Here is a 23,078-nt window from a genome sequence, read left to right on the forward strand (position 1 = left end):
AATATGCACATTAAAAAAATAACTGGCTTTCTTTGCAAAATAAATTATGGTTTTAGTTATAAAAAGGAAAACTAAATGTCATGTATCTGCATGACCCATGAAAATAGCTACTTCTAACCACTTGGAATAGATCAACCTCAAGATTGAATTCACTGAGCAAAATGGAAAAGAGCTTGGCTTTTACAATTTCCCCAATTTATAATTAATATTATTATTCATACAAAAATTTTCTGTACATCAACATTTAATCAAGTTTCTTCTCCGAAAATGTCTTACTTTGCTAAGACTTGTCTTAGTATTTTTCTTGTTTTCTTCCTTTAAATCCCACATCATAATCCATCATTGCTCGCAGTGTTCCAACATCTGTTTCCTTTTTCCTCTCTGCCCTACCCACTTTATGTTTTCCTCTACTTTGTGTTCTCAGTCTCTCCTTCTTTTCAATTCTGCACAATACAGAAATTAGACAATTTCAAGAATAACTGTTGTCTTTGCATCACAATGCTGTAATCTTTTTACACCCTCAGAAAGGGGCTTAAAAATTGCCAGAGAGCGCTATAAAAGGTAGGAGCAAAGTATTTTGGTCTAGATCTTCATTTCTGTATCATCATTTTAATTGAATAAGGAAATGCACATAAGCATTGTGAATCTTGCTTTAGATATTAAGTCATGGCACCCATTAACAAAGAGGTGCACTATGCTTAAAGTAGGCTTATTATTGAGGCCTTCATAGCTTGTCCCCAAAATTTCAAATCTAATTTCAAAGGTTTGCTGCTCCTTCTTGGAGATTAGCTTCTGTGATTTTAACTATCAGAAAAAGATGGCATCCCAAAAAACCCCAGCAATGGGAAGTGACCTTGATGTCACAAAATTCTTTTTAGTAGGGCTTGCAAAAGTTATGCCCACCAACAAAAGTTCTGGGGCTGTTTATGCTCCACCTCAAGAAGACAGCTTGATTTGGGATGGTTAACTCAAAACAGTGAAGTTAAGAAAAAAAAAGCACTTCTGTAGATGGTGCTTTCCAAAAAAGCACTCTGCAGTTTGCCAAATGCTGCTGAAGATAACTGAAAACAGAGAGCAACCAAAGAAACCACAGTTCAAACTGGCATGCTCCCATAGCCCGAAGACAACAGACTGGAGAGAAAATTAAGCACAAAACCAAAACAAAACAAAAGTGAACACTGAAATCAAAGACAATCTGCACAAACTGCCAGATCTACCATTGGAAACAACTGCACAGGAAGGATGGACACAAGAGTAGTACTAAAGAGCCAGGAATTAAGCTTGGAAAATGTGAATATTCTTGCTTCCAGAAGCAAATAAAATTTGTGAGCAGCTGACTATTAAATGACCACTGTGAGATGACTTGATCCAGAGCCCAGCTGGGCTTCAGCATTTACTCTGAAGTTTAGAGGCTGCTTTTTACTTCACTGTTCATATTTTGTTTTGAGGAACAGAAAGGGTCACTCACCAAACAGCTAAGAAATGACAAGACAAAAGAGTTGATGGTTGTTTTAACCACATGACTGTAGAGTAGTGGTCATCATATTTTTAATGATTTTTTTTTTTTTTTCTCTCTCTGAGCCAAGATTTCACCTGTACCAGAATCCCACACTGCTACAGGTCACCTGTAGATAGGCAGGGCTGTAGTCACCTGATGCCTCAGTGCACGGCGTGACTCCAGGAGGGCAGCCAGCTGACATGCCCTTTGCTCAACATTCATGGGCACTTGGTCATGAGAAAAGAAACGAGGAGATCTCTGCGAGACGAGGAAGGAGGCAGGAAGTAAAAAAAACAGCACAAAAAGGAAGAGACACCAAAATGCCAGCCAAAAGGTATTACATTCACATGCAGAACAGTAACTAAAGCTTTCATGTGAAAACCCCCCAATATCTACTTTTCTAATCAAGTGCTACATTTTGGCCCTCAGGGGCAAGAAAAACCAGTGGAATTAATTGTTATTTACAACTTTTCCTAGGACTGCTGCAGCCAATATCAAACAAGCACATAGCCTCTCTCTCTGGCATTACCATCAAAAAATAAATTTAAAATGTGGCTTTATAATTCATAAAGAGCCTTATTTGTTAGTTTATTTCCCCATAGTTCTCCATTCTCAAGGATTTCTTTTCAATATCTCAACATGTACTTACTTTTTTCTTAGATTTTGTGTGCAGAAACACATTTTAGGGTAATGACCTTCAGTTCTCATAAAGAATTAATTAATTTCTTAAAGATGGTGGTATATGCAAAATAAATACTCATCAAGCCAAAGAGAGCATGTTTAATGAGCCTGTCTATATAAAGCAAAGAACAGCAAAATCAGTCACAGAAGCTGCCAGTTTTACTTATGTAACTTCACTGTCCTACTTGTTCTTATTGCACTACCATGTCAATATACCCTAGGCACAATATTTGACACCTCTGCTATTCTGGTCTTTCATACCAATGTTCCTAAACTGTTTTGTGGTGCACTTGGTGACATGGAAAAAGACCTGGCAGGTGGCCTGCTGTATAAGGCAGGACTATCACTGCAGTATCACACAGCCTTCAGCTAATTTGTTTGTAGAATACAGAATTAAATGGACCAGGGACTACAAACATGTGCATCAAGAAATCCGAGGCTTGATCTGTCAATAATGCCAGGGTGCTGCTCTGTATTACTAATTATCCTCCAATGCAGAACAGAAAATTGGGTTCACACCCAGTTTACAAGAAACACATTTCCCATTCAGATGCATTAATAATACTCTCTCCTTTCAAGCTGCTTTCCGTTCCACCTACTCCTTCCTACTAGATCATTTTCACTCAAACTGGGGCCTATTATAAAGCTGTGGGCTTCTGTGTCTTTGCAGACACGCGTATTCATTTTCTACTGCCTGTCAGAAAACATTCGGCCCACAAGAGCCTTTTGTTAGAACACATTCTGGAAGTTGCAACAGTTTTATTGCTGGCTCCCATTTATGACTTAATTCATTCAAAGCCTGTACTGGAATGTCAATTAAGTTGTCAATATGAATTCAAATCAACTGGTCTTTTTGAGTGCCCATCTTTTCTTTTCCCATGCTTCTGTATAATACTGAGCTGTCCAGACTGTCGAATATTTCATTGTTAAGAAGGCTTCAAAGTCTCTATACCAAATAATGCCTCATCATTTTTCCTTTTACTTTGGCCTGTTTGAGGCAAGATGGAATGCCAGTTGTTTAACCATCCAGAAAGCAAGCGGTGGACACAATGCAACCATGTTCGCATGAATTAGCACAAAACATCACTTTTCTTGTTCTGCTACAGCCACAGCATACTTCACTAAAGAGGTGTAAGAGGAAAAGAAGAATGAGAAGAGCTCAAGTGCTCGACCTAGGGCAAAATAAAAGCATATAGCAAACTGTTGATGAAGGCTTGTTATGCATTTTTGTGGGTATCACACAGGAAGGATTGCTCCTGACTGACTCTCAGCAGTTCCAGTGTGTTAACAGCAGCATTAGGGTAAAAGTGTGCTTCACCACCCCCTGTATTTCACCTCTGTATTGCACACATCCACCACAGCTTTGTGTCATCAGCACCCATGCCATTTGTTCATGCTCTTTACCCTTTCCTGTCTGGGGCTCTGCTCCCCGGGATAGCCGGCACCAGGTTCCCTGAATCTCTGCAGGCAACAAACGATGAGCTTAAAAACAATCACAGACCAGCTTCCTAATTAGAACACACTTGATCTGATTTTTCTTATGATGCAGGCAGAAAAAAAGCCATAACAAGAGCAGAAGTTTATTCAGAATATTCTAAAGCTGGTAAGAACAAGTTGGCTCCTGTAGGGAATTTTTAAAGAAAGGATATATTCATATTAAGTCAATAAACAACAACATAGTACCACAATGTAATCAAATTAGTGCAATAAAGATGGCAAGACAATCAGTATAACCCATATTGTGATGTTAGTTCAGAGGAAGGAGATGGAAAGCTTAAAAGATGTGGCAGAATAAATGCAGTAGAAGAGTAGAATTAAAGGTTTTAAAAGACATCAGTGTAACAAGATCCATCTGACTTGCTATGAGGCCTGGGCCAAGACAATCTCGGGGAAAAAAAAAAAACAAAACATTTCTAAGGAAAAAGATTGCCTCCAAAAGGAGATTACTCAACTGAGTCTAACATCAGTTCTGTAACACAGAGGGTAAAAATTCCTGAGTTAAAAGGAGGAGGACTTCCATAGGACACAACATAGAAAATTGTCAAAATACACTTGGCAGTAGCTGGCTTTCATGACTGAGCTAGGCAACCAAAAAGACACAGGACAAACAAACACTTGGAGAGGTGACAGAAGGAAAATATAGAGCTACCAGATCCTTAGTGAGTGAAAACAAGTTTCTCTACATGGAAAATGAATCCCACACTATAGATTAGAAAGTAAAACTCAGCATTTAACTGTCTTAGGTTCTCTATCTGTAAGGCTGGGGAAAAACCCTCTTCTTTCCTAAAATGTATCAAACAAAACTTTCAAAGGATTTTGACAAAAGGAAGACAGCTAGCTATATCACATCATCTGATAACATTACACTGAAGTTTAAATGCAGGTTTTGCTAATGAAAAGGGCTTTCCTCCCCCATTCTACTTAGATGTCCTCTCCTGTATCCTTTTTGAAAAGTCTGCTGTTCACACTGTGGCAGAAGACCAACCCCCTTTTTTGTAAGGACAGTTTCAAGTGGGATCAGTAGGCAGAGTTGATCTATCTTGCAGATGCAAACACCACAGAGGCAGCAAATAATGCGTGTCCTGGAGGCTGACAATAATTAGACCAAATAAACAGCAAGATATAATTAAAATTTGAGAAATCACACCAATAAGGCAAGTCAAACCTTCTTGCCAAAGAATAAAATTTGTCTGCTCTGCTAAAAGGTAATGCTCCTTTACAGTTTATAGGCATACAAGAGCTCAGCAAAGAAACATACTCCACCTCTGGGGAAATTAATTTCTACAATCCTTAGGAGATGTCACGACACCTCTAAGGAACTGCAACTGCCTTTTCAGGACCTCTAGTTCAGGACTGATCAAGAAATGGATTTGAAAGTAGGAAAACAAAACAAATAATTTAAAAGGATACAATTCAAAAAAGCACAATGACAATATACAAGAAGACAAATATTAGAAGGATTTCTGGTAATATTTAACTGGGACAACAAATACATGTGCACAAACATCTGGATGTACATTCATACGCTGTGCTCAGAACAGCTCTCACTGCTCCAAGTTCAAAGTCAGACAGACTGAGATTAGAGCCTGGTGTGGGAGAAACAGAAGGACCACAGTGGACATACGCAGGACACTACAACACTTAAAAAGCACTTCAAATAAGAAATCCTAAAAAATTGGATACAAGGGCAAATATTCAGTCACACCTATTTAAACGGAGAGTGGAGATGGAATAGTTTAATTTTCTTCCCCTGCATTACTCCAAACATTTCATTTCTACTTTGCTGCATCTCAAAACTGAGAAAGGCTACTGTAATAAAAAAATTGCCTAGAGCAAAATCTCAGTCTCCAGTGGAAACTCTTCATGCTTCCAGTGAGTTAATGCTGCCCTAACTTCCTAACCTAAGATGCTGAGAAACCCCTATCAGCATCTGAAAGAAAGAAAATTGGAAATGTATTTGTAAATAAGCTATTTGATAAGTGAGCTAGTCACCTGTACAAGCAGCAATGAAGAGAAAGGGACAGAGCATGCAGAGGGAATCACCTGCTGCCTGGGATACGGTGGAGAGGAAGATGGAGTGGAAGAAGAAAGCATGATCACTTTTTTGGGGCAGGTCCGAGAACGTTCCTTATGCCTCATCTTTTTTTAAAACAGAAAAAGAAAAAAAAAAATCATAATAATGGTAGAAAAGAGGCAACATTACCAGTGGTTTGGTGAGACAGGCCAGAATGCATGAACTGAGACCATGATCCTAAGCTCACACCTCTCTCAAATGAGCTAAAGCCAGAGTGTACCTGAAGCTGAGAGACCCAAGTTTTCACCCAGAGCCACAAGATCACATTTGACAGTCCATGAACACAGATTTGTGTCAATCAGCAATTAAACCAACAGCTTTTGAGTCAAGGTCTTACAATCAGTTAAAGGCAAAACTCGGAACTCTCCACAGCACAATTGGACTGCTCTCTTTGCTTCATGAAAAATTACTTATTGCTGTGCCTTAAAATGCTTAAAAACATCCATCCTGTTGACCTAATTACTCCTGCTTGCAGCTCATTACTAATACAATTCAAGTCTCAGTGTTCTGCTCCCAGCTTCAGATCCTTCCTCTCTAACTTACGGACATTACACCATCTCAGGCAAGCTAAGATGCACTACATTCTATTAGAACAGAAATCCAGCTGGTTTATAGAGAAAATGGAGCTGTATCTAATAGTATGCACATTACACAATGCACATCCACGTCCTCAATTTAACACACCAGAAAATGTGCCCTTCTAGTGCTGTATTTCTTGTTATGTACAGTCTTTTCCCCACCATTTCTTCTTTATTAATGTGCCTTCTGCCTGATTTTTGTTTTTCTTTTTGAGTTCTCACCAGAGCATATCTGGAAATGATTGCACTGGGAAGAAACAAAATGCTGTGTACCCAAAGCCACTGTTAGCTAAGTCTCTAAAAAACTGCATGTGGTAGAGAGATATTACAGATGTTTACTACTGCCCTTGCAGACGAGCTGCTGCTCTCCTTTTCAACAAAACAGTTAAATAAATAATACACTCCTCTATCTCAAACAGATGCTACAAGCAGCTTAAACTAAAGCATATGACTTTGCACTGCAGTGGATGAGGAACATTTTTATGCTATTTCAAAAGGCTTAGCTGTGAAGTCACTAATTTCTAACTGAAAGTATGGTACTCAACCATAGAGCTGCTCCTGGATTTTCATCTGTCTGTGGCCAAGTTTGCATTTCAAATGTCAAAATTTTCACAAATTTGTTTATTTTTCCGAGGCAAATCTGAGAATACTGAACGCATGAAGCATGTGTTCAGTCAGTACTGCAGTAGAATCTATTTCTGAGTGTGCAAAGAAAAGGATGACTATAGGAAAGCAGAAAATAATCAACAGATTTAAATAAAAACATCAAGGTAAAAAAGCTGTATTTGCAGAAGTCACTGGTGTTTTATGTTCTCTCCTGTCGAGGTTTCAGCTCTTGCTGTCTGTGGTCATCTCAGTCATCGCTTATCTTCAAAAAATACAGTTCCAACAAAATTATTGCAGTTTGTACTACTGCCCTTTATCACACTTTAGGGAATGGTCTCAAAAGAATAAGCATCAGATCTCCAGAGGCAGGAAAGATGTGCACCAAAAGATGTGGGATCTCCATCTTACAAGTATCTTTGTACACATCACACATGATTTAAGTTTATGTATTACACTCAAACATTGCTGCTGATAAGAGACCTACAGAACAATAGCAGAAGACTGTTGAAGGCTATAAGCTGAGAGTCTGGAAATCCAGGGCAAAATTCAGTTTAAAAGGTTTGTCTCTCACACCATGCCCAGTCACCTCCTCTTCTGGATAGACCATATGGCTTTCAACGGCTTCATGATCCTGGATGAGATTCTCTTTCCCAAAAGCAGCCAAAATGGCTCAGAGAGCAATAAAGCACATGATGGAAGATGTTCTTATACAGTAAGCATTCATTTGAGGAGACTAACCACCACACCATGAAACAATCCTGCCTTTTTAGGTGATATTAACATCATATAAAAAAAATTACATTTCCACTGTGCATATTCACTTCACAATATCTTCGTGCATCATTAGATGCTGCTGTGGTGCTCATAAGAACACAAAACCAAATTTAACAACACAGGTCAACATCCTCAAAGTGTAACTCAATAAATCATTTTTTTGTCATCCAATTCACAAGGGATGCAGGCCACACAGAATTTTGTGAGGAACAGATTGGTGAGGTTTTTAACCACTTTGTTCTTTGGGAGGTATTGCCTTTCCAAGAGAGACAGCATTAAAGTTCTTGTGATGAAAGTAAAAACTGCTTCAGAACAGATTCTGCCAGGATTTCACTCTTTCTAGGAATCCTCTCTTAGCAAGCCACCCCTACCCCACCTATACAACACACAGAGGTGATCCTGCCTCACAAGCTCATGCAAACTGCTCAGCTAATATCTTAATTCAGGGGTAAAGCAAGATTCTAGATTTAAACTGGTAAACAAGTACAGCTAAGGAATTCCAATTCACAGACACCAGCAGGTAATACCCCAAGGCAGATGCCAATTTCTCATCAGAACTGTGGGTCCAACCCAGACCATTTCTTTTGCAATTCTCTTCATTGCAACCACTCTCAGGCTTTAGCAATATACTTTCCTCTTCCATGCAGTTTCCAAAAGACAGGAAGAACCAAACCTGTGCATCATATAACTGCCCTTCTCCCAAAGACAAGATCTCAACTTCATTTTGCCAGCTAGTAAGAACATTAGGCAACCTGTGGTTTCTCTCAGTAACACACACCCCACTCTTTGTCCCCTTAGGAGCTGTTTTGCTCCTCTTGAAAGCACTCTCCCCTAGCTGGAATTTGCTATGTGATATATTCAGTCAGTAGCAGAAGTTTCTGCTGATTAACTTCAACACCTGTGCCAAAAGAGAAATTTTACCAAAACCTTCATGAGCAGCTCTTTTTAGCAAGCATCATCCTCCCTAAAGAACTTGTCAGAAGCAATACTAATCCTTTACAGCATGTGCAGTGATAAAATACTGGGATTATCTGCCCTGGGAGGTTGTGGAGTCATCACCCTTGCATGTTGGTAAAAAAAAAAAGACTGGATGTGGCACTCAGTGAGTTTAGTTGAGGTGTTAGGGCTGGGCTGGACTTGATGATCTTGGAGGTCTCTTCCAACCTGGTGATTCTGTGAGAGCTCCTGGTACTCAGCAGCACTTCACTGCTGTCTGTCAGCCAGGGATGAGCTATAAAGCCAGAGTGACCCATGTCACACAGAAGGCCAGTCCAGCACCATCAAAAGCTGTCTCACAGCTATCAGGTTCTGCCTGCCCAAGCAATCAGAATCAGGAATCTCAGCAGCCAGCCAAGGTACTGCTTCAGCAACAGCTTCCTGCAGGAGGGATTTCTGTCCAGGCTTGGAAAAGCTGGCTGCTTGGCTCAGTGTCTCAGCTGATCTCTGTTCAGACAGCAATAAATGGCTCTGTGCATGTCCATGGCTTTTGAATGAAGGTAACTCATAGCCTTCCCTTCCCCAGACACACAGGAAAGAACCTTTGGAACAGGGAACCTATCAACAGGGTTTCAATCCTTCTGAATCCTGCAGATTTTGCATCCTTGAGACCCAGTTTTATACTTCTTCATTACAAAAGCACTGCAAATCCTGCAAGAAATCTGGACCCAGGAATCAATCATCTTCTGCTGACGCAGTAAAGCAAATCAAGGAAAGATCATCTCCATGTGTAACACTGAGAGGGAAATCATCCACACAAGGCAATCACTGCTAGTGTTGAAAAGAAGAATTTAAATCCCCTGAAAGGAAAACTGTTGCATAAAGATTTTTTCAAAGACATGCCCTACACTGCTTCCTGTACAGAGATGCTATTGACGTCAAGGGAAAGCAGAAGGATTTTTTCTTCCTTTTTTAGAATTTCTTTTAAATTGTATAGTGCAGGTATAAACAAGAACAAACAAAAACAAAAAACTGCTCCCTGGTGAGGAGAAAAATCTTAAATTAAAAGAGGAAATAAAGATTTGTCCTTTTATTCTATCAATGACAAAAGGACGACAATAAGAACATTTGTGTTTCACTATAAAGACTCACTATAAAGTTTCACTAAACTTAATTATAAAACCTTCATAAAGTTTCAGTAACAGGTTCAAACAGAAATCTCAAGGGTGCAGGAATGCAGAGAGAGACAGCCACTGCAATCCAGTTTTCCTTTTTCCAGGAGGTAATATAAGCAGTGCTCATCAACTCACTTAATATTGTAGAGCTTTTTTGTATCAGTTTTTTTTCCCTTCCCTTGCTCTAAGTGTTCTTGAGAAATAAAATTTGCCTTAATCGTGAATGATGTGAATCCATCTCAAAGTGCTCATTAGCCTATAAAGATGATTTTGATGAGACAAAAAGTACAAGAACAAACAATGAGTCAGGAAACCAAAGCATCCTGACAATCCTACTGACAATAACTCTCCTGGGCTTAGGTCTTCTTCCTTGAAATCTTCTAGATCATGGCACCAGTCATGACATGCAGCATTAATTGTGCTGAATGCCTCAGACATGAAGATCACCGTGAATTCATCGAGAACAGCAAATTTCCAAACCAGTGTCATCTTCTTCCTCTTGATTCTGGACTACGCTCTGATTAAAATACAGCCAGAAAGAAGTAGATGTTTCTCCAAATTCTGGCTGTCAGCAAAACACCTCTGAGCACTCTCAGAAACATGAGGAGGCCATTTGAACAGGGAAGCAGTGGAAGCAGATGGAGCCAGTGAGGTAAGTAACCTTAAATACCTGGAAAGATCATCTATCAGGAACCTTAGCTTTGGAAAGCACATGGCTGTAAGAAATTCAGCAGCAATGACAATGGCCCAAAATGTTGGACGGAAAATAAAATTTGATACTTTGTTTATTTTTCTGCTGTTGGTCCCTATTCTGAACCCCTCTGTGGAAGAAAACTTAAAATGTACTGAATTCACAGTAACACAGGAGTCTGCAAAGCAACAAGTGTGAGAAGTTGGCGAGGAAAGCTGCATTAAAGAAAGTATCAATAAAGAAAGGGAAACCACAGGAAAGTCTCCTGCAACTACAGAACACCTAAGATTTCACACAGGAATAGCAAAACTGATAACCAATTTTACTATTTATATCAAGGAAGAGCTTTAATATCATAGATGATATGACATCTTTTACCTCACAATTTTCCATAATTGCTTACAAGTTTCCTTTATTTCTAACAGAAGAATCTAGAAATTTTATAGCAAAAATTTCTGCTCCAACATCCATGAAAGTCTTGGTAACTTGAAACTAACATAAGAGGGCAGAGAAAATGGGATTAAATATTTTTGAAACATTAAATCATACATCATCACCGAAGGCAGATGTTGACTTTATTCACTGAAAATTATTTAAAATAACAAACTCAGACAAGGTGCTAGAAAAGGACTGGCTTAAAAACACAACAGTGGTAGCTGGTGTTGGGTGCAGGCAATGCATTGTAGTCAGAATGAATTTCTTTACCTGTTTCCACTGGGGTATGGGAGCAAGACGGCCCTGCTCTCGTCTGCTGGATGGCTGGCTGTGAACACGTTCTTGATAAGGCAGGACAGGTTGCTGCATGCAGGTTGTAGGGAAGGTGGGACCAAGGAGGAAAGATAAAATAGTGAAGGAAACTCAAAGAAAGCCATAGGAATGGAATACAGAATAAGACAGACAAACATTTAAGGAAAAAAAAAATAGGGTAGAGGGGAATTCATTTAGCAAGTAAAATATAAAAAGGAAAATAACATCCAAAAATGGGAAACTTCATATATTTTTGGACCTTTCCTTTCATTTAATTGTTTCTTCAAATCATTGGCTGAGTATGCCAGCCAATGTGTAGCAGCAGAAAAAACATTTTATTGTGTGGATAGAATTCACCATTCTGATTAGGTTACACTACTAATGCTGACATGTAGTGTGGCACAGAGAAACCTGACCTGGCTTTCAAGCAGCCAGCTCAGGTCCCACTCACGATGTGGCACAAGCTGTGGAGATGGACTCATGCAGCAGAGCAAGGGCTCTGGCACTTAAACCACACTGAGCCTCATCCTGCTGACACTGCACTGCCAGCAGCAGCTTCAAGTGACTCAATCTAACTTCAAAGATAACCACCCTGCAATTGTAGCAGTTCAGATACCATCCTGGATAACAAACAGGACTCACTTGGAATGACACAAACATCCTGACTGCCAAGAAACTCCCAGGCATTTATCTGCTGCACATACATACATGTAACAAAGCTTAAACATGGCTCACGAGAACAAACATGTAACCCAATATGAAAATGCCCAAATCAGAAATCAAATGGTTGTTCTTAAACAGTATAAGGAGAACATTCCTGGAAAGCTTTTAAAGAGCAATAGGAGTTATAAAAGAAACTAAATTACTGGTAATATGTTTGTGAAAAATTACACAATAAGGGCAATAACAGAGAAACAGGCTTTTTTAAAGAAGTTCTTCTCCACCCTGTACTTGTCAATTTTAAGCTTTGGGTAAACTTCACTCTTCTCTAGGAGAGCCTTTGAAGTAGAAAAGCAACACTAGCATCCAGTCTTGGGGAATGCATGCTATCATTGATGGTTTTCCTCTACAATTCCAAAACAAAGGGGTTTATTATCCATCTCCTACCTGTCTTCGTAAGTTTGAGGACGGCACCGGAGCATTCTCTTCAAACTTGGCCAGTAGCTGGGTTGCCATGGACTTGACTTTGTTCTGATTCCCAATGGCAGCATCAATTCTCCTCTCTGTCAGGGCACTCACCAGTGTGGGCCTTTCTTCTCTGTAGCTTCGTGGGAGGTCCTCCTAACAATCAGTGACATCAAAATTTAACAAGACACAACCAGATCACCTTTTCCTTTCTCCCCCTTTGCTGTGAAAAGTTTCTTACACTGTAGATAACAGATCTCTTAGCCTCACTTGAAAGCTCAGATTTTCATTTCCTTTGGCAAGTCAAGTGTTCTGTTAATTTTTACTGATCTTTTCAAGATTATTTTGATACACTTACCTACCAAAAACTTCTCAGCTGAAACATAAACCAAAGGCCCATCTTCAAACAGCAAACCCAAAGCACTGAATTTTAATTCACCTGTACCCATTTGGCTACAAACACTGAATTTGAAAGACAGCCTTATGGGGCATACTGGAAATGTATGCTTTTTGCACAGAGCAAGGCCAAAGTTTAAATATACATCAAGGTTTTGACAGTACTGCATGATTTTACTAAGAAGTTTTGAGTGTTGATGTCTTCAAACCCTTGCAATTTGTGATAAAAACAGTATCAGGGAATTGCAACATTTCATTTGTTATGCAGTATTCTTTCACAAACATTAATTAAATATTTTCACTGGAGATACCATGAAAGTGTAACCTCTGAAGAAGAATTAAATTGTATCTAAAAAATTAAACTGTATCTAAAAAAATCCTATATAAATCCTATATAAAAAAATAAAAGAACTGAAGTGAGAAAAATGTACCTACCATTTATTTTGCTCCCTGACACCTCTCACTGTAATACTTACATCCTCAGATTGGCTGGTTTTTCTCCTCTTTCCTGCACCATCCAGTTCCTTTTCTTTTTTGTCCTGAAAATAGAAGGAGTAGGGGAAAGAAAACAAAAATGAGTCTCACACTTTTCTGGGCTGAAATAAGTGTCATCTGTGCACTTAATCAGTTTAGTTGCAAAGCTTATTTAATTCTCTGTGCTCATTCTCCCTTTGTTTAAGAAAAAGTTGTTTTTTTCCTAGATACTCCTTAGGGGATTCTTATCTTCAGTTGGACAATTCTTCAACACTTTCAAATCATTGAAAAGTGAGAAAGCAGCTATGTTCCAAGAGAAAATATATACCCAAACACTACAACAAGGCTAAGATTTTAAGACTGATATACACCACTGAGAGTACATGCTACAGATGCAATCTTGCAGTCATAAACGTCATGTATTGTCCCATACCAAGAACACGTGGTCTCTCACAAACTAAATGCACTGATAAACACTAACAGGTGTTTTTTTAGTACCACTGCTTGTCCAGCAGCCTGCCAGACTCAAGTGCTCCCAGGGCTGTCCCTGGTTACCTTGGGAGTGCGCTTCCGAGAGATGCTTTGTCCCAGTTTGCTGAGGAAGGAGATGGGAGATTTGGTACTGGCAATCAGGGCTGCCTTTTCTTCTGCATTCAGGTCCAGGCTATCTGTTAGTGAAAAGGCAGAACAAATAACAAGAACTGGTATTAAATACTCAACTGAAGGACTTGCTGATTCTTTTTAACATACCAATCTTTTTCTTAAATTCTCTGTACAAAATGTCTAGAATGAATACCTTTCTCAGCTATTCTGCTTCTTCATTTTGCCCAAAGCAGTTCTTTCAGGGTTTATAATCACCCATAACAGATACTATGTTTACTTCACTTACTTTATTTTACATTTATATTTAAAGTATAAAATAAAATAATAATCTTGATGTTCATGATTTAAAGAACATGAACATCAGTATTCTTAAAAAGAGTCCAGAGTTTTAGAAATAATACATGATACATACTAAATTTTTTAAAGGCTATTAAACCAAATTTTTCCCCCTTATCAGAAAGATAGATGTGAATTAAGATAATCAGTAATAAAGAGCTGTAACAACATTATCAATATTTAAAGGCTGGCCATGTTAATTTGGGTTAGGTAGTTACATCTTTCAGTTCTGATCAAAGATGTTTTGTTCCTCATTGGCCTCAAGTTACTCTCACCATTCACAGATGGTGAATATGTATAAAACTCAGCTGGTGTTTTGAAATAACCTGTTCAACAGCTACTAGCAAGGCACCTAGCTAAAACAAACAAACAATAGTAAGAAAGCAGAAAACTTATCTAGTAGTGCTGAAGTGAGTCTAGAACTTTTGAGGACATTATTGTGTGTTAAGTCCTTATTTTGCCCCTGCTACTGACATCATGGTTTTTATCAGCACCAGTAACAAATCAAATTCTTCAAAATCAAACAAATCATTTTGTAATGTAAAGCTACAGTGAGTAACTATTCTATGTGCTCATGCAGAAGCAGCATGAAGGTAACTGAAGCACACACATTTACCCTGGAGCAGCCTTTAAATCTGACAGAAGTGCCCCAAAGTGCTTACCACTAGAGGGGATGGTGTCTTTGAACATCTCATAGAACTGTGTGAGGTACATCACCATCGACAGCTTATCTGGCTCTCCAACAGATGCCATTTCCTTTCCAGTCATAATGGGAGATATTCCAAACTCTTTCTCAGCAATGTCGAAGGCCAGTTGGTTATTCTTCTCCACATTGTTCTCATCCAAGGAATCAAAGTCTCTGCAAAGGGCAAAAAGAGGTCATGCACTGATTCAAGTAGAAAACAGTCTTCTGAAAGAACTCAGGCATCTTTTTTTTTTTATTTTTTCACTTGAAAGCCTAATTTTATTTGCCACCAACACGACACAGTTGATGCTACTTAATTACACCAAACTTTGGCTCAGATATATTCTTTTAAAATTTGTTTGCTCTTGCTAAAAACCTAGACTTTTCTTCCTAAAACCATTATCCCCTGAAATACATCTCCACTTCCTCCTTTGTTGGAAGACTGTACATTCTCCGCTACATAAAATCTTCTCTCTGCTTGGTACTAAATTAAATCTTGACTTTTTGTCCCTTTTTTCCTTGACTGATCTGTATTTTTGTTCTGCTGGCTTTTTCCAAAACTTGTATAACTATATAAAAAGCTATAGCTTGTAGAGAGTTACAAGAACCATTTTAAAAGCTGTTTGAACTCTCCACAAGCTATAAAGCTATTAAACAGTATATCTCATGTTAACTCAAGTACACCAATATAGAAGTAACTCAGTGCATATGGATTGGAATAACTCCACAATTTTTCAGTATGTTTTACAGTGAATTACATCTTCAAGTACAGCTCTAGATTTTTTCTGATGTCCCTTTGGGAAGTTGGAGACATTTCAGATTAAAGTACCAGAGTCTTTGCTGCTGTCACCTTTCCAGACAGCGTTTTCCCATTCTAGAAGCTGGGCAGTGTTTTACCCAATATAGCACTGAAGAGGACATCTCTGCCATTCACCCAACCAAAAAGTCAGTGTGCAGATAGTACTACTCTCTATTTAGGCTGTGGGTCACTATTTCTAGAAAGAGAAGCCTAAAAGGCTTTAGAAAGAGTTGCTTTGCTAACCAAGGAATTTATAAAGGACCGTGCAGAGACTTGTTCACAAGAGATTTAACTGAAGCTATGAAGGGTTTCTTACTCACTCCATACATAAAATCTGTCAGTCAATAATGCTTTCCACTCAGTTCCAATTTGAAGCTTAATTCCGCCCAATCATCCAGAAGGGAAAATGACAACACATTTATTTTCAAATTCATCAAACTATCATGACCTTCCATTCTGCTACTGAACCACTGGACATGGGTTTCTATCAAGTTTAATTGAATTAATTTCAATCCATTTCTTCGTAAGTCACAAATGCACTGCCTCCAACTCCATATTATTAGTTTCATATATCACTAATTTCCTGCTCTTCCCAGTTATTTGAAGCAGCCAGTTACTCACATTAAGTCTGGACGGTATCTGTGGATAATGGCACACAAAGCTAAGCCACTTTTCCATGACATTGTGAGATCTGTCACATTAACACCAGCATATCCATCAGTCTGCCTCTGGCACCAACTGAGCAATTTACTAGAGCGAGCTACAGACTCTGTAAAAAAAGATAGCACATTTCAAACCAGCTCAAATTCTAAATACAACACAAACTCTAGAAGTCAACAAGCAAAATCTTAATGTAAAAAACAAGCTCCTTCTACAATGGGTAACAGAGGACAGGATTCTTATTTTCTTTTAAAAATACTATCATATCTATTTTAAATCCACAAAAGTATTTTTCATTTGCTGAAAAGTAATTATCTAAGTTGTAACTTGCCAGACTTTTCACCCTGGCCATTGTAAAAGAGCCCCAGGAAATATTAAACTGTTGCAAAGGCTTGTTAAATATGATCAAAAGGACATACAGTAGCAATGCTCTCTAAATCCCAGATATACTACTTCTACAGGAAGAACTGCAAATGTACTTCTGTAACAACTTCTCCCTTGAAAACTTTCTTTTAAAAGCACTGACCTATTCTGACCTTGTCATACCAGAAGATCTGATGAGATTACAGCCTAAAGGGACATGGCTGCAGGGCAAAGAGCAGAGACTACAGAGCTCTTCAGCAGTGGAAGGAAGGCTCAGCAGCAAAGAGCCACTCTGGGAATCCCAAAACACTATCTGGGCATCCAAGACAAGGCATGCAAAAGGAAAAGTCTGACATACCCCTCAGGGTATGACAAGTAGACAGATACTGAAATGCTTATCACAAGGCATCTAGTCTCAGAATAATGCAAGCAAAGTGAGGTTTCATTTAGTTGAGAGATGAGATGAAGAAAAGGAAGGCAGGAACATGCAAGACTGCACAAGCAGTATCTTCTGTTACATTTGTAAGAGTTCTGAGTCTACTGTTAGAGCAAACTCAGTCCAGGCTTCTGCACTTTAAGCAAGGACATTGCTAGAGATAAAGGAGGTGAAAAGAACTGCCTATACAAAGAAATATGCTTAGAAAATTAACAGCATTATAAGGCAAGGGAAATTAGGCAAACAAAAATAAATTCCCATGCTAATGGCAACTTGAAAAATTGTAAGCTCAGACTGTTGACAAAACAATTACTGGATACATTTTCTAAATGAAGAGGTTAAATAATGGTAAAATAATACTCTACAGCCCTGCTCTCTAGTTCCTGCACTGATCCAGCTTCCAGAATACCAAAAGGAATAGGACAGCAGCCAGACCTACCATTTCGAGTCAGCTTTGGTGTCCTGGAGTTCACAAAGTTCTCTATCTCCAGGTGAATGTCTTTCAAGTCTCCTGTATTATACAAGTGGCGTACCTAAAATGATTCACAAAAACATTTATGATGATCAACATGCCATGCACCCTAGACGCACACAGAAATAACCAGAAGACAATAAGGAAACATCCCAAAGTACAAAAAGGAAGGTAAGTACACGTAGGTAGCAAAAATCCTACCCCAAGAACTCACAACAGCAAGGATCAGTGCTGAACAGTCCAGCTGACTACGGCTGCTGCTCAGCGGACACCAAATTGCAATGACAGACTGCTAAACTGGATTATTACAAAGAAAATGCACATGCACACATAGAAAACACAAATTTATAGGTTTCCTGTATCATCATATCACAGCTAAAATTATCAGAATCAAGCATTCCTAAAAAGGAATTTGTTCAAGCACAAAAGTCTACTCTTGACTGATGCAACTGCCTTTCACTGCTTCCACGTTACACACACATCACTCTCTGTTCCCAGAACACTGGCATGGCTTCACCTGAGGAAAGACACTGCAGATTACAAGCACTCAGAGGCACAATTTGTGATTTACCTGCTGTGGCCGCAAGAAGTTGACGTTGATATTGGGATATCGGGTGGCAGGATCAATGCTGTAATGGCTGAAGTTTTTACTCACATTCTCTGGGGTGGTCTGAGGCAGCAGCCTATAAATGCTTTCCCTTGGGAAAATAACACAAAAAAAATGTCTGGGGTTTTGTTTTGGTTCATTTGTTTTATTTAGGCTTTGTGGTGGTTTGGGGTTCTTGGTTTTTTTTAGGCTGGTTCGAGGTTTTGTTCTGTTTTGGTTCTGTTTTTCTTAAGAGATGCATCACTACTACTATGGCTAAGTAAACTCTGGAGAGATAAACATTCAAATCAGAAATCTAACCACTTCAGACACTGCATAGCTAAGAGTCAGCATTAGCATATAAAAATCTGCACTTTAATACAACATCAGAATTCCAAAGGAGGGAAGAGAACAATTCACTGGGCAAAACTGAAGTACAGTAAAGACACTGAGACACAGGAGGGGCTCAGGAAGAGAGGCCACCAAGGGGACTGCAGCATTTTCCCTGTGAGGAGAGGCCAAGACAGCTGAGTTTGTTCAGTACATTGAAGAGAAAGCCCAGGGAAGATCTTACTGCTGTCTGAAGTGGCTAATGGAAAGGTGATGAAGGCTGGCCTCAACAGCAACATTATTTTCCTCACTGTTTTTTTAAATTCAAACAAATGGAATTTTAAGTATGAATTGTGCCATTGTGCAGTTTTAGACATGCTATGGTTCCTGACAGTCAGAAGCTGCAGTTGCTGAAGTTTAAAATAGGACCTACAAACTGTTGCTTTAACTTACTCCATTCTTTAATTAAGCCAGTTCTGATCTCCAAGAGAGCACTTTGAGTCACCAAAACAACACTCACCCAAAGCTGATTGAAACACATCAACAACTCAATACTTCAAAAGAGATGAGATGCTGCTTGGCTTACATGAAACAAAGTGACCAAGGACAACATGAAAAATAGCAGGTCACAGCTTCCTTAAAAGGAAATAATAAGGTATCCACAAAATAATAGGAGATGGCAAGAACTTTTGTATCTGGTACTTTAATGGCACCTACATCTTCACCTGGTTTGCCATTGAAGGGCTGGTGACAGTCAGGCTCACTTTGTCCCTGCAATGTCAAAATGCACTTTTAAAAAAAAAGTTCATCTAATCCTTTAAAACTAGGACCAGGAACAGCAACATTTCTTACTCCTCCACATACCTCAGTTTATTGACTCCTTTGAATTTTTTTTCTTTAACTGAATTATACCCTCAACCATTCTCTAAAAACAGTGAGAGTCTGTATCTCCCATTCTGTCTACACATTTGTACTAAAAGAAACTGGAATGAATGATGAGATGTTGGAGGATTGGATTAGAACTGTAAACGTATTCACTTTCTCCATTACCTCTCTGCAAGAACTTCCAAAGGACTAGCTCCAAGCGACCAACTTCGTACCATCCAAGCAGAGTCCATGGCAGCCAAAAATCCCCTGGCTATTCCAGTTCCCATTGGCCAAAACGGCTGATATTATAGGTTACAAAAAAAAAAGAAAAGAAAGAAAAAAAAAAGAAAAAGAAAAGCAGAGAAAGGAAAAGCATCACTTAGGGAAAATTTTTAAAGAAGTATCAAGTACATATTCAGGCAGTAATCTGCTGGGAAATTATAATTCAGTAATTAGCTTCAAGCTCCACTCCCCACTGGGTTAGAGGAAACCAGATGTATGGTGAACAGCTCATGAGCTCTCCCAAAATCAATGTCCCTCTATTTCTAACAGTAATTCATAGCCTGGAGTGCCTTAACAGCTTCTCTTCGAGACAGTACTTTTTAACCAACTACAAAATGCTAATTATTAGCAGGCCTACAGTAGGTTCTGTAGAGAATCAACTCGTCCCAACAAGAAGCAGATGGAACAGCCAGAACTTCAGAAAAAGCTCTGCACACATTTTCCTAAGCGACATCATTACCATGCTAAAAATTCTCTTTTCCCAACACTCCCACCCTTCCTTCAAACCTCCCCCTTTATTCCACAACAAACAGCAGCTTTCCCTATGTCAGGCAGCACACATTTCAGTGATGGTGCAAAGGTTTGTGGCTCATTCAGAGCTCACACCCTCCAGCTGAACACAAACCTCGAGGAGGCTGTCCCCGACCAGCGCCACGAGGAGCTGGTGGCCGTTCTGCTCGCGCACCAGGGCGGCGTTCTCGGACGCGTACATGCACGTGAAGTCAAACATGGCCACGTCGGGCTGCCCATAGTGGTTGATGGCAAAATCCAGAGATGGCAGCTGCTGGTTAGTGGAGAAATCTGCTGCTTCCCTGGCATAGTTCAGTAAAGCCTCCTGGTCCACGTTCTCCCGGGAGAGCAATACCTCTGTGTCGGCGTGGTCCTGCCAAAACCGGCAAAGTAAAAGCGCCGTGGTCAAACCCACAAGTTGATTTTAAGATTGGTATATATGGTAGTTGGCATTAAAATTCTGACAAATTCACTCATACAAATTTGCCTGCTGATTTCTTTCATTCCTATTTGTGTTAATGCTTCCAGGAGAAAATCTATAAATCTTTTATTGCAAACAGTTAACAGCCCTGCTTGCATTTCTGACTGTGAAAGAGCAAAGAAACTTTTGAGCATTTTTCATTCCCATAAAATGAGGGAAGCTCAACTAAGCTATCAAATATTCTTTCAGCATATTTTATCTTGGCATGAACAAAACTCTCAAATCTATAAAGGGAGACAAATTTGAAAAGTACGGGTTTTCACCTCGTCTGATGGTTTAAAATACTTCAGAAGGGCATTAACTGCTTTTTAGAACACAACTACATTCATGTTCTAAAATAACAACTGTATAAAAAACATTATGTGATGGAGGAAAAGCACATTTTCCTACTTTCACCTTCCCAAAAGTAAATTGTCACCACAATTTTAGCTTACAGAGAATACAGGAGAAGTTAATACTCACATGCCGTATCACTCCTTTATCCAGCAAGCTCTGCTTTTTGGCAGTCATGACAAAGTAGTGTGTATCATCTTTGTAGTAGACAATGTTCTCCAAGTCAATGCCTTGTGACAGAACAAAAGATGTGGTAGTGAAGGAACAAGTTAGGAGTTACGTGTAACCAAAGTCCTAGCAGAAGAAAGTAAATTGAAACTGCATGTTTAGAGAAAATCAGAGAGAATGACAACTTTCTCCCATGCTCTGGGTGACTTTAAAACTGAATTCTCAATAAAACCACAGACAGCACATTTCACGTGCATAAAGCTACCTCTTTTAAAAAATCCATTTATCATCACTCTAAGGTTTACAATTCAGATGTGGAGCGCAAAGAGAACTCTGGATTCATGACCTCTTCCCATTTAGAGCTCTGATTTCCTGAAAACCCTAAGTTCTCACCTACTGAACCAAAATGACACACATCTGCTTTGTACAGCAGAGCAGCTGCAAAAATAGGGAAGCCAGAGACAGCAATGACTGACTGCCTTGCACGAGATGCTTGCTTCTCGATTAAACACACAAATCTGAGCTGCAAAGCTGTAACAATAAATACAAATAGTTTTCACTGGAAATTCATCAAGAGCCAGCAAACCTGTGGCGTCTCGGAGATCCTGGAAGAACTTCTGGTTGAAGATGAAGGCCACACCGCTGATCTCTTCTACTTTGGCTTCAGCTGTGGTGTTGCGATTGATGAAGTTTGCTGTGATAGCAATTGCAAGTTTACCGCGGAATTCTTTCCGGCGAAACCCTACAGGAAGGATAAAGTTGCAAGGCTGAAAACCAGACACACCTTCAGAGAAGGCTCAGTATGCCACAGACAAGTGCACTCACAAAGAGGGAGAAGGGAATTGATAAGTTACAAACTCCTCCAGAGAGGAAAGAACAATTGCTTCATCAGAAAATAAGTGTTGTTTAGGGAAAAAGCTCCTCACCACCCCCTCTCTCATCTCTCTTTCCAAAGCTGCAATTTCCATTAAAAAAATATTAACATGGGTTTCTCTGCTACACAGAACAACATTCAACACCTCAGATCCTACACCCAAAGGTAGGAGTGACAACACTACTCAACTAAAGAAAAAATGTAGGAAAAACTATCCAGATCAAAACCCCTCATGTCTTTGTTGGTTTAGAGGAAGAAAACAAAGACCACCCACGTCTTTGCTACAAATGGATTTTTACATGGACTTTTAATCTCCCTATCACTTGCCAAGTGGTTTTTTCAGATGCAGATTGGCCTATTAAAAGCCACTTTTATTCTAACAAATTTAAGAATAAATCTCTGTTTGGAGGTGAATTATGGACACTCCATTACCTTCTAAGGTGTTTCTCCTGCCATCCCCTCCAATGATTACTTCAAACTCATACTCAGACACTGGATGGGTTTTGGGGTGGACCAATGCACGCCAACCTATTCCTGTAGATAAACTCCAAGTTAATGACATTATAAATGGCAATAATCATAGAAAAAAATAGATAAAAGCAGTTCTTACTATCAATAAATCCTTCAACACATGATCAGCCAAGAAACCCTGCAGGACAGCTGCACTGATGACAGGGCTATTCCTGAACTGTGCAGCAATTCCATGTCAATATCAGAGGGAGACACAGCTCTGCTAAAATTCCTCTAATCCCTTTAGGAGCAACTACAAACTTCTCTACTATCTATAGAATTAATAAAAGGCAAAAAAATAAGTAAGCTGCATCTCCTGTGGTGATCAGAGAACAGGTTTCAGTGATACTAAAAGCATAACAAGGATCATTCACCAATATGAATATCCTCAGTGAATGCAAAGAAAGGAGTTGTTTCAAAATGTTATCAGAATGTTGTGTAATAGGCTTAAGTATTTTAGAAGCAATTACAATTTGCCATGTCTTGGTCTATTTCTGTGTAGTCCTTCTGGTGACTTTGCTTCATACA

General features: G+C 39.2%; 1 protein-coding gene across 26 annotated transcripts in view; it reads right to left on the reverse strand.

Moving 5' to 3' along the window:
- MICAL3 (microtubule associated monooxygenase, calponin and LIM domain containing 3) overlaps positions 1-23,078 on the reverse strand; it is a 170,603-nt gene that overhangs the window by 73,217 nt on the left and 74,308 nt on the right. For 17 of the 26 annotated variants that reach the window (XM_014259305.2, XM_088054966.1, XM_088054968.1 and 14 more), the window contains exons 5-20: positions 22,473-22,574; positions 21,753-21,908; positions 21,128-21,228; positions 20,300-20,557; positions 19,576-19,691; positions 18,181-18,307; positions 17,577-17,670; positions 16,300-16,447; positions 14,857-15,053; positions 13,811-13,923; positions 13,258-13,320; positions 12,368-12,541; positions 11,219-11,311; positions 5,723-5,818; positions 3,584-3,640; positions 1,652-1,756 (exon numbers count right to left, since the gene is read on the reverse strand). In XM_014259305.2, the coding sequence (XP_014114780.2) occupies positions 1,652-1,756; positions 3,584-3,640; positions 5,723-5,818; positions 11,219-11,311; positions 12,368-12,541; positions 13,258-13,320; positions 13,811-13,923; positions 14,857-15,053; positions 16,300-16,447; positions 17,577-17,670; positions 18,181-18,307; positions 19,576-19,691; positions 20,300-20,557; positions 21,128-21,228; positions 21,753-21,908; positions 22,473-22,574 (2,000 nt within the window). The remainder of the gene's footprint in view (positions 1-1,651; positions 1,757-3,583; positions 3,641-5,722; positions 5,819-11,218; positions 11,312-12,367; positions 12,542-13,257; positions 13,321-13,810; positions 13,924-14,856; positions 15,054-16,299; positions 16,448-17,576; positions 17,671-18,180; positions 18,308-19,575; positions 19,692-20,299; positions 20,558-21,127; positions 21,229-21,752; positions 21,909-22,472; positions 22,575-23,078) is intronic. The other 9 variants (XM_088054990.1, XM_088054988.1, XM_088054986.1 and 6 more) reach the window with 4 other exon arrangements.

The sequence above is a fragment of the Pseudopodoces humilis genome, chromosome 5 (genome assembly GCF_049639895.1).
Source record: "Pseudopodoces humilis isolate 2021_Gansu_Grassland_sample_001 chromosome 5, ASM4963989v1, whole genome shotgun sequence".
Taxonomy (NCBI): Eukaryota; Metazoa; Chordata; class Aves; order Passeriformes; family Paridae; genus Pseudopodoces; species Pseudopodoces humilis.